The 12,409-nt window shown below is 37.3% G+C and overlaps 1 protein-coding gene across 9 annotated transcripts in view; it reads right to left on the reverse strand.

Annotated features, from left to right (window-relative positions):
- Nrf1 (nuclear respiratory factor 1) overlaps positions 1 to 12,409 on the reverse strand; it is a 138,917-nt gene that overhangs the window by 56,069 nt on the left and 70,439 nt on the right. For all 9 annotated transcript variants that reach the window (XR_007109745.1, XM_047560205.1, XM_047560209.1 and 6 more), the window contains one exon: positions 5,415 to 5,555. Coding sequence is in view for 8 of the 9 variants with exons in the window: in XM_047560205.1 (XP_047416161.1) it covers positions 5,415 to 5,555 (141 nt within the window). In the remaining variant the exon portion in view is untranslated. The remainder of the gene's footprint in view (positions 1 to 5,414; positions 5,556 to 12,409) is intronic.

Raw genomic sequence — 12,409 nt, forward strand, 5'->3', positions numbered from 1 at the left:
AAAAGAATAAATGTTGGGCTGGGGTTGTGGCTCAGTGGCCTAGCATGTGGGAGGCACTGGGTTCGATTCTCAGCACCACATATAAATAAATAAATAAAATAAAGATCCATTGCCAACTAAAAAAAAAAAAAAAAAAAACAGTAAATGTTTACAGCAGATTAGCTAAAAGTTTTAACCTGGGCAATGATCAATATAGTTTTATAGAACATCAGAGAAAAGCATTGGAATATGAACTCTAGTTCTATTCCTGTTTGTCTTAGTTTGTTTCATAAATTGCTTTTTCTATTTATGCCTCAATTTTCAACCTGCAATGTAGGTTGTCACCTATACTGATCAACTTCATTGCTCAGAAAAATAAAAATTCTTAGTTCCTTAACTTTCCCTAATAAAGCATGAGTGAGAGATGGTTCAGATTACCCAAAAGTTAATAATAATTGTGTGATGTATCAATTTTCAAAGCATTTTTTCCTTACAAAAATCTCACTTTTTCCATCCATTGACTTCGTGAAGGCAGGATGGTATGTATTATTTCTCAGAAGAAGAAAGTGAGAATCAGGGCTAGCACACAGTACAGCTGGGACTGTAGACTAGATCTTCTGATTCTACATTAGTATAGCACACTTTCCAATAAAACATGCAAACTTTCTAATTTGTAAAGAATTGGTGAATCACCTAATATCAGAACAATATCAACTATAATTTATTCTCTTTGGATGATTCAGAACACATCACAAGATCATGTACAGAATTATATATTTTTTCAAATTTATATTTTTCTTTCTTTTTTTTTTTTTTTTTTTTGTGGTGCTGGGGATTGAACCCAGGGCCTTGTGAATGTGAATAGCTACCAACTGAGCTATATCCCCACCCCTAGAATTATATTTGTAAGTTAGGGTTATCAATATAAACATCAGTCATCTCCATAGCATTAAGTGCAGGTAAGATAAGTAAAAGAGCTGTCTGGTTAACCCAAGTCTACCTCTATTACAGTCCAATTTGACAATTCTAGGATTTGGTCACATTAAGGAAATTATGAATTATCTAAATGGTCTGAAATCTAGAATTAAATTCTAGTTATAGTCATTTTGTTCTTTATGGTTATAGATTATACCTGAGTTCTACTTCCTTGAAAATACACACACACAGATCCCCTGGAGTAGATTAAATGATATGCTCCATAAAAAATTTAGAAATGCGTCTTCAAACACATGGCAGCTATTTAAGAGAAAAACAAGGTGGGAAAAGAGTTGCTGGCATTTTCACCCTAATATAAAGAAAAGTAATCTTTGGATAAAAGAAAATAGAAATATCATTAGACTTACACTTTTAAAAAATGCAAGTTTAATACAAAATATTAAAATACTGTTTTTGCATTTCTGTGATTATAAAAGTAATTTATGCTCATTAAAGAAAGGGAAAATCATCCATAACACCACCAAGCATAAATAATCACTATTAATACTTTGGTGTACACCTCTTCAAAAGTTAAATACATATACATACCTAAGTACATTTTATGTACATATTTTAGAAAATGAAATCAAATCAGTTTAATTCTGGATTCCCTAAGCTTAAAAAAAAAAATGGCCCCTCAAAAAATAGAAAATAAAAATAGAGCCTTAACCCCCTAAAATTGCAGTAAGAAATGCTATTTTATAGCCAGTTTGTTAACATAAGGTAGTACAAGTATTATTCTACTGTAACAGACAGCAAATCATCATTTTCAGTATCTAATAATCTGCTGAACAGTAAACTTCTAGTTTTTTGAGCTGTGCTTTTCCTCCACATAAATACTGAACACCACTATTATAATTCAACTAAACACATTGCTCCTAAATTTGTAATAATTGTAATAATTATTGTAAATAATTGCTGTGAAAAACAGAGAACATGCATCTTTGTTTAACTGGAGGCACAACATGCATATATGAAACTTTGCTATGTAATGCCAACCTGACCTCTAGAAAGTATACCCGTTTACAATGGTATGGACAGTGTGGTAAAGCGCTTGCTTCCCCATACCCTTGCCTATCCAGGTTCACTACTATTAATAGTAAGGCTTTGGGATCAATTAGAATAGAGAGGTATTTAGCTTAGGTTAAGAAGAAGTATTTTAGGAAAACAAAGCAAACAACGACAACAAAAGGCTGAGGAGGAAAATGTCAGAGTCCAAATACACAGGTTTAAAATTTTTTCTGCTCACTTCTCACTGTTTTATTTCTTGGTCATCACATATGGTGAGAAGAGAAAGGAGAATGTGTGATGACAAGGAACCTGCATGTCTCCAACAGTGTCCCTCTGTTGTGACTGATGACCAAGTACCAGAGCCCTTGGATCCACCAGAGCACCACGCTGTACTAAGTACAGTTCACACAAATGGAAAACAATCAAGATTCCAATGCTTTATCTACAAAATGAAAACTAAACTGAATGCTCTGACTTCTGTGCCATCAACCAATTTTCATAAAAATCAGTATCTGTAATGATTTCGTATAATCAAAACTTCAGACTTCTTCAACCTTAAACATCAAATGTGACAATGAGGGAAAAAGCACCCTCACAGAGAAGAGTGTACCTAACGATATTCTAAACCAGAGGCTCGGTCAGATTGAAAGTTAGCTAAATTTATATCTGAGGTACAGTGAAGATTCTTTACATCAGGCAAAATAAAATTTTCCTTTGGTGTTCTTTAACCTGTCAGAATGGCCCTTGGATAGAGTAACAGCAACAATTAAAAAAAAAAAAAATATATATATATATATATATATATATATATAGCTTTCCTTTTCAAACCACTATCTAGAGATCCTTCAAGTGTCCATAGAAAGGTCTATGAATACAATAATCAAAAATACAAGGGCTGGGGAGACAGCTCAGCTGGTAGAGTGCTCGCCTCGCAATCACAAGGCCCTGAGTTCGATCCCCAGTACCGCAAAAAAAAAAAAAAAAAAAAAATACAATTTAGCTTCATATTCATAAAATGTAGCATTACTTCAGAGTTGTTGTTTCAGACCTAAGGAAGCAAAGTGCCACCTTGTGAGCAACACCACCAGCGTTTGTACTGAGTAAACACCTCTGTGCAGGGGTCTTGCAATCCAATTACTCATTACTGCATTGAATACATTTTTGCTCTGATCCTTAGATCATTTACTAAACAGATACTAGTATTTAGATGGTGTGTTATTTAAAGGATTTGGCAACTGTGCTGAAGAGCAGCAAAGAACAAGAATTAAGTCCCCACTGTAATATTTTAGCTTGAGAGACAAACCACAAGCTAGTGTGAAAGTTCATGAGTAAGATCATTTCAGGCAGTGATAACTGCTACCGAGACAACACCAGGGATGTATTTGCCAATGACTTGGAGGGAAGAGAAACTTTGATTAGATGGGATAATCAAGAAATGTTTGTGTCAGGGATTTGCATAAGAAAAAGTCAATCTACCGTGATCTAGTAGTACAATGTTTCAGGCAAAGGGAATAAAGCAAAAGCAAAAGTCGGGCTTTGGAGTTACTGTGACCATAGCCTTGACTGAGGAGGTAGGGACAGTTTGGAAGAGGTAATCTGACTCTAGGAACAGTGGAAAACCACTAAAGGATCGAAACAAGTTTAAAAACAAAATCTCTATGCTACCTACATGAAGAATGAATTGTAGCAGAACAAAGGTAGCAGTAGGATCAGGGACAACTGAAATAGCTGATGTGAGGGATGCTAAAGGCTTGGCCTGGGTGCTAATGGGAACTGAGAAACATGATCAGGTTCGGGGTGCAGTTCAGAAGTGAACTGAGCTGGGCATGGTGGTACATGCCTGAAATCCCAGCAATTTGGGAGGCTAAGACAAGAGGATCACAAATTTGAGGCCAGCCTCAGCAATTCATCAAGGCCCTAACCAACTAAGTGAGACCCTGCCTTAATATAAAAAATAAAAAGGACTGGGGATGTAGCTCAGTGAGAAAGTACCTCTGGGTTCAGTCTGTAATACAAAAAGAAAAAAGAAGTGAATTGACATTTGCCCATAAATTAAGAGGGTAGGGAGAGGAAGCAGAATGGAAAAATAAGGATTATTCTCTCTTTTTCTTTTTTAAATAGATGGACATATCTTTATTTTACTTTTTTATTTTAATGTGGTGCTAAGGATCAATCCCAGGGAAGCACTCTATCATTGAGCTACAACCCAAGCCCAAAGAATTATTCTTATCCTGGACTTCAGCGACCAGAAGGATGGTAGTGCTATTAACTGATAGAGGTAACACAGGGACAGAACAGGGAGTGGAGAGTGGGGGCAACCAAAGATCCTGTCTGGGCATATTAGGTACTGGACATTTCAGTGATTATAAGCTGGTGTGTACACAGGTTTGAGCTCTGGGACACAACAACAGTGATCAGGAGATAAGGGGAAGAATAGCCAGCAAAAGAGCCATAGGTAGCAGCTCGTGAGGCAGGAAGATATTCAGGAGAGTAAGGGGCCACAGAGACTGAGAGAAGCAACTGTTTTAAGAAGGAGAAATCAACTCAGTTAAACACTGCTGGGAGACTCAGCAAGTCATGGAAAGAAAACTGACAACTAGATTTAGTAAGACAGAAATACATTAATTAAGAAATAGATTGGAAAATGTTATAAAAATGTTGATCTTAACCTATCACTTTTAAAGCTAAAAAAACCATAAAAAGGACAATCTTTAGACAAAGTTAATGAGGTATGCTGATTTCTCAAGCTAAGTATATTTTGACTTCCCATCTCAGAGGAAGAGGGAGAACATGAGTGACTCAGGTAGGTGTCCTTGTAAGTTTTATAGTTTTTTGTTTTGTTTTGTTTTGTTTTTTGGGCAATAGTGGGGATTGAAACCAAGGCCTCAAATGCTCTACCACTGGACTGAACTACATCTCTAGTCCTTTAAGTAGCCCAGACTGGCCTTAAACTTTGCAGTCCTCCTGCCTCAGCCTCCTGAGTAGCTGGGATTACAGGTGTGTGACACTCTGCCTGGCAGTTTTATGTTCTGATTCTCTGGGGAGGGGAGCTTTACTTGGAAATAATGTGGTGGTACTCAGAATTTCCATGGAAAGAAGGAACAGCTCAGCCTGAGACTAAACTTGTCCCACTTGATTGTGATCGAACTCCTAACAATCTCACATTCACCTGTTAAACCAACTTCGAGCTAAGTTTCTTTATCAACCTAAATAAAGGTCCCAGTGAAAGGACAGAACTGCCAACAGAAGGAGAGCACATGATGCTCTTGTTTGGGAGCATACTTTTGGCACTACCATGTCTTCTCCAAGTCTGCTACTGCCTCACCATCCCACACCAGTCTGTACCTCACTCTCTGAAACACCAAGGACAAAACTAGGAAAGGTGATCAGAGGCCCGCCCACACAGTGACTCTTGCCTTTGTGTCTCCTCTTCACTTCCCGCCCCTTACCTGGGTCATTTTGTCCACAGAGACAGGAATCCCATCGATGGTGAGAGGCGGCAATTCTGAGTTAACCTCCTGTGGTGCAGGGGCGTGTTCTGCTAGAGCAGACTCCAAGTCTTCCAGGATCATGCTCTTGTACTTTCGCACCTGCAGGGAATTAAGGGCAGAAGTAAACAAGATGCCCAACAACCACGGAGGACTGGTGCCAAGCAACAAGCAAGAGGGTGGGGCAGGCCTCCCCCAGTCACTTCAGAGCCCTAAAAACAAACACGCCTGCAACTAGCTTGCTGACCCCAAAGACATCACACTAAACAGAATTAAATGAAAAGGTAATGAAATTACGGGTAACAACAGTGAAAAGGAACCAATGGGAAAAGTTTTATGAAAATACTGCTTCTCAGAGAAAATCATGTTTTCACAGTCAACACAGGCCAAATCTAACTCTAAGTAACCTGCTAAGAAACTGCTGCTATTTTTCTGCAAAGCTAGACTACCACAAAGGAGACTCTCAAGTGCACAACAGGCTGGACTAAAGAGAATCAGGAGGAAAAAAACAAAAAAACAGAGGCATATATTGTAGCAGAGTGTCAAAAGTGTCATTACAAATAAGGCTCAGGACCAAAGAGACCCCCAGTGGTCAAACCCTCCTCCCTTTCTGAACATGAACTTCAAAACCATGCAGCTGTGGCACAGGTCTGAACCAGTATTGTTCTTTCCTCCATTTCTCACCATTGCCAGTGAACATCTCTCACAAGACAGAGAACCTTGCAGCAGCACATTCTTCTGTCATGAGCAGGAAGGGGAGACAGACACTGGATCCTACAACCGCCGCTGATTGGTTCATTCACTTAGAAGAATACACAAGGGGTCTGGGGGACAACTCTGGGGATAACCAAGAAGCAAAGGAATTATGGAAATGTGACAAGATGGGAGAGGAAATTGACTTAACTTGCTTTCAAGCCTCAAGATATTATCTTGGAATATAAAAGAAAGAAAAAGAGAAAATGAGATTTGCCCAGAAGTTCTGATAATGTTGGAGTTCTGGGTTTTTTGCTAAGTAAACTGTACTCTGAGGACATGCTTTCCTACTGATATCTCATTATGAGGATTAAAAAAGAAAGATTTCCATACTCTATCCCAAGTATCTGGAAAAGTAAATATTATTGGCTATGTGGTTCAACTTCTGCAGTAAAAGGATCCTGCAAATAGGCCTATAAAGAAGAAGGTGAAAGAAAAACAATACAAACTTACAACTCAAAAGTTTTATCCTGATTAGTAACACAAAAAATTTCAAAAATCACTGCCATTATTATTTTTTGTAACATAAGCAGCTGTGTTGCCACAGCAACTAAACAGGGTTATATTTTCTATTTTCGATATTTCTGTATTTTATGTTGTTTTTATACTACCAACCCACAAAAACATCCAATAAACAAACAAATCTTGAATCTTATAAGGCTGGGTTCTGGTTTTTGAATTTTAATGTAGCATCAGATTATAGCCTCATAGTACACATAGGCCTATAGTAAGAATGAATGATAATAGTGTAAAAAACAGATTTCATTATGCTGGTAACACCTCACATTCAAAGATGGGAAATCATTCGGTTTTACACTAGCCAGGATCAAACAATTTTAGCTCTTTTTATAGGTCACTAGAATCCTAGGAGTTCGTATCCCAATAATTTGCAAAAGTATCAGTGCTATACAATTCCTTAAAAACAACTTGATTTTTAAAATAATGCTGGTAGAGCATGCCTCAGAGTAATTTGCAACAAAACACAGCACTAAGCTAAGCTTGCTTAGTAAAGTAAATTTCCCAGGATTATAAAGCTAGTGTTTCAATCCTATCTGATTTCTCAATTCTGAGATCTTTCTTTCTTTTCCTCTCTTTTTTATTCCTTTCTCTCTTTTTGCAGTGCTGGGAATTTAGCCCAGGACTTCAGTTAGACAAACACTCTACCACTAGGCTACATTCCCAGTCCTTTTTATTTTTGAGGCAGGGTTTCAGAAGTTGACCAGACAGCCTCAAACTTGTGATCCTCCTGCCTCAGCCTCCCCAGGACTGTGTCACCATTCCTGGCCTGAGATGCATTTCTCCTCCCACATTTATCTGTCCTCTGATATTGAATATATCTTGACACTGCAGGCAATAAGGAAGTACAGTTATCACTCCTGCACATATATAACTGTTACATACACACTGCAACCCCATACCTTTTTAGCCAGCAAGTCATTTAGCACCACCTGAGAAAGGAATGTGAGTTCAGACTGTGATATGATAACCTTCCCAATGACAATTTCTGCAAAGATCAAGAAGTACCTGCCTCTTACTTATGGTGGCTTGGGAAAACAAAATTGCATGACAAAACATAGACAACAATGACTAAAGTAAGAAACAATTCAAGAGATGAACTCAGTGTGAAGAAGTTTCAGAAATATTTTATTTCACTTACACTTTCTTCTTATGTTTATGCATAAATGATACACGATTAAAAGCTATGGCTAAGGCCTTAAAAGAACTCTTCCAGTAAGTACACAACAAACATTCTAGGTGATTAAACATTGTATCAGAATTTGTCAATGCTTTTTCTTTCTTTGTGATACATAAATGGTGCATCTTATAACTAAAGATGTCACAGACAGGATGATTTGCATTCATTTGTGTTCTAAATTGTGCCTTCTATTCCAAGTATCACAGATCAAGTCTTTGTCACTTTACAACATGTCAACTAACTGATTTCATAATTAAAATAAAAATCACTTAAAATAAAAAATCAGCTAACAATTCATCTTATATACTAATGATATTTTAAATTTCCTAAACATTTATCAAGTACATCTACTGAACACTTACTATGTCCCAAGCACTGTATATGTTGTCTCAATCCTCACAATAATTCTGGAAGGAAAATACTGTTATACCCACTTTACAGATAATAAAATTGAGGTTTAATAAACTAAGTAACTTTCCCCATATCATGCAGTTAGTAAGGAGTATGCTGGAAATCAAACTGTTTATCTAGCTCCGATACCTAAGTATTCAGCTATTTCACTATCAATTATCTTTTTTTCTCAAAAAAAAAAAAAAAAAAAAACTCCTATAAATCCCTGTTTCTTATAGGATGAAGTCTAAGCTTCTCAGTCTAGTATTTCAATCTTTTCAATCATTTTCTACTTTTCCAATACTCCTTTGCCACCGAATCCAGCTGTGCCTATCCACCTATGTAGACTATGTGAATAGCACCCCTGAGTTCCCAGTACAATAGTCCCCTTATCTGTGGTTTCAGTTCCCAATGGTCAAATGTGTTCCAAAAATACTAATATTTCTCTTGTTTCTTGCAAGAGAGAAAGATCATATTCACATAATTTTATTACATATATTGTTAAAATTTTAAGTTTTTATTTTTGGTATTGAGCTCTTACTGTGCTTAATTTGTGAATTAAACTTTATCACAGGTGCATACGTATAGGAAAAGACATAGTATACACAGTGTTCAATTCTATCTGTGGTTCAGGCACCCACTGAGGATCTTGGAATGGATCTCCCACCCCATGGATACCTGGGGTCTATTGTATAGAACTCACTTGCCTTTTCCCCTCTTTGGCTGGTCAGCCTCCTCACTAACCTTTGCATCTAGCAAGTTCTTTTCTACCTCTGGGTCTTTTTGCTTTTTATCCAAATATTACCCATTTTCAAGGCCCAACTTTATTCCCAAGTTCTCTGAAAAGGATTCCAAAGTGTTCCTGCCATAATTCTCTTCCTCCTTTAAATTTGCAGTCTTAAATAATCATGTGTCACTTATGTTGTTGTTTACAGAATATATTATATACAGCCGGTGCATGACATTACTAAGCCCAGGGATTAGGTCTTTTGCATATTTTTAACATAGATCATGAAATATTTCACATAGTTAGACAAATACAGTAGTATATTAGCAAACATTCTCATGATTACCAGAGGTACAGGGTGTTCAGGATGTTTAGCAGACTCATTAGAGTTCTGGGAACAGCATGTGCTTATGGAAACCGGCTGGTACAACTATAGGATCAATGGGCCTCTAGTCAGGTTACAAAAACAGACCCACACAAGATACCAAAATTCTTTTGTATTTCTGAAGCTTTTCTGGATACAAGAGGAATCTTAAAGAAGACCCATAAATTATTTTTAAAAATATTTGCAGCTGTAAATGGACATAACATCTTTATTTATTTATATGGGGTACTGAGGATCAAACCCAGGGCCTTACACATGCCAGGCAAGCGATCTACCACTGAGCCACAACTCCAGTCCCATAAAAAAAATTTTTTTAATAAAAAGTTTATGTACAAGCTCCTATGACATTAAAAATACATTGTCATCGGGGTTATATAACTAAGAGCTGCCCTACCACAAAGCTGTCCTCAAACTAGTGATTCTGGAGCATAGCTGGTCTCGAGTCAGGCCCAGGTTGTGGCCCAGGCCAGCTTCCTCCTGTTTTCTCTCTAGCCCCAGGGCCAGACTCCTTTCCTCTCCTGCTTCAGTCCTCCTCTCCAGTTTTCTCCTAGACCCACGGATTCCTAGTTTTGAACCTTGAAACTTCAAAGGATTTAGATGGACTCCTTATCTCATACTTTGTATCTAACAGTGTTAAATAGTTATTTGTTGAGTAAGTAAACAGATGAGCAATGGGATTTTACTGTTTTTAAAAATATGCTTCTACATTTTATGTAAATGAAATCATTTTAAAGGTTATATAACAACAAGATTAATTAGAGAAATACAAATTAAAACTACAGTGAGATTTCATCTCACTCTTGTCAGAATGGCAATTAACAAGACTATAAGTAACAATGAATGTTGGCTAAGATGTGGTGGGACTGCAAATTGGTACAACCACTCTAGAAGGCAATACATAGATTCCTAAGAAAACCTGTAGTGGAACCACCATTCGACCCAGTTGTCCCACTCCTCAGCATATACCCAAAGGACTTAAAATCAGCGTACTACAGTGACACAGCCACATCAATGTTTAGAGCAGCTCAATTCACAATAGTTAAGCTATGGGACCAACCTAGGTGTCCTTCAACAGAAAATGATACATAAACACAAATGGAAAATGTGGTAGATATACACAATGGAATATTATTCAGCTATAAATAAGAATGAATTATGGCATTGTCGGATGGATGGAACTAAAGACTATCATGCTAAGTGAAATAAGCCAATTCCCAAAAAGCAAAGGCTGATCTCTCTGATATGAAGATACTAAACGACAATAAGGGGTGAGGGAGGGAAGAACAGAAGTTCATTGGATTAGACAAAGGGGAATGAAGGGAAGGGAGGGGGAATAGAAATAGGAAAGAGTAGAATGAATCTGATATAACTTTCCTATGTTCTCCTATGAATACACAACCAGTATAACTCCACATCATGTACAACCACAAGAATGGAAGTTATACTTCATATATGAATACATCAAAATACATTGTACTGTCATATATAACTAAAAAGAATTTTAAAAAATTTTGAAAAGGAAACAGTTAAAAAGTGGGCATTTTGGGTACTTTATCTTGTCAACCTGCCCTCTAAAAAATTTTTAACAATGTAAACTTTTTGACATGTCAATACTGTAGGTTAAATGTCTTTTCCATATTTGGTAACAACATGAGTCAATCAAGATGGCTTTTTTTTTTTTTTTTTAAGATGGCTTTTTGTTTTAACTCACATTTCTTTAAAATTCTCTGTGTTTTGTCATTTGTATTTTTCCTTTTGTAGTTGCTAGCACTGCGGGGTGGGGTGGGGGGGTGCGCGGCACCGCCACCTTGACATTCCCCCACACCCATACTGAGGATTGAGACCAGGGACACTCTATCACTCAGCTATATTTTCAGCCCCTTTTTAAATTTTATTAGCGAGATCTTGCTAAACTGCCCAAGCTGGCCTGGAACTTGTGATCCTCCTGCCTCAGCCCACATGAGTAGCTGGGATTATGGTTATGTACCACCATGCCCAGCATTCTTGTTTTTTAAAATTTTTAAATGAAAATTTGTAAGCATATAGGTGGAAAGAATGGTAAAAATAAGTGCCTCTGCATCTACTACTTAGACTCAATAATTGTCCATAATTATTTCATCTACCATCTACATGCATATATACAATTACTTCTGGCACACAATGCTTCTTTGACCATTTAAGGTGTATTTTACAGAGACTGTAATGAAAAATAATATTATCATATATACATACAATGATTATATCCTACAAAAATAATAATTTATTAATATCATCTAATACCTAATCCATATTCAAAGTTATATCTTTGGGTCTTCATTATTACTCTGTTAGTATTTTATTGATTTTTACTGGGGGTTGAACCCAGGGGCACTTAACCACTGAGCCACATCTCTAACATGTGCGCATGTGTTCTCTTTCTCTCTCTCTCTCTATATATATATATTTTTTTTTTGGGGGGGGGGGAGAGGGTACTGGGGATTGAACTCAGGGGCACTTGACCACTGAGTCACATCCCCAGCCCTATTCTGTATTTTATTTAGACACAGGATCTCACTGAGTTGCTTACCACACTCACTTTTGCTGAAGTTGGTTTTGAACTCAAGATCCTCCTGCCTCAGCCTCCCAAACTGCTGGGATTACAGGTGTGTGCTACTGTGCCTGGCTTCTTTTTTTTTTTTTGCGGTGCTGGGGATCGAACCCAGGGCCTTGTGCTTGCAAGTCAAGCACTCTACCTACTGAGATATCTCCCCAGCCCTGGCTTCTTTTTATATTTTATTTTGAGACAGGGTGTTGCTAAGTTCCATAGAGCCTCCCTAAGTTGTTCAGTCTGGCTTTGAACTTGCAATCCTTGTGCCTCAGCCTCCCAAGCCACTGGGATTACAGGTATACACAACCGCGCCAGCTCTTTTATTGATTATTGAGAGCTCTTTTTATATTAAGAATATTAACCATTAGCTTGGCCAAAATATTTAAGGTATCAAACCCTCAGTTTCCACATCTGTAAA

The sequence above is a fragment of the Sciurus carolinensis genome, chromosome 8 (genome assembly GCF_902686445.1).
Source record: "Sciurus carolinensis chromosome 8, mSciCar1.2, whole genome shotgun sequence".
Taxonomy (NCBI): domain Eukaryota; kingdom Metazoa; phylum Chordata; class Mammalia; order Rodentia; family Sciuridae; genus Sciurus; species Sciurus carolinensis.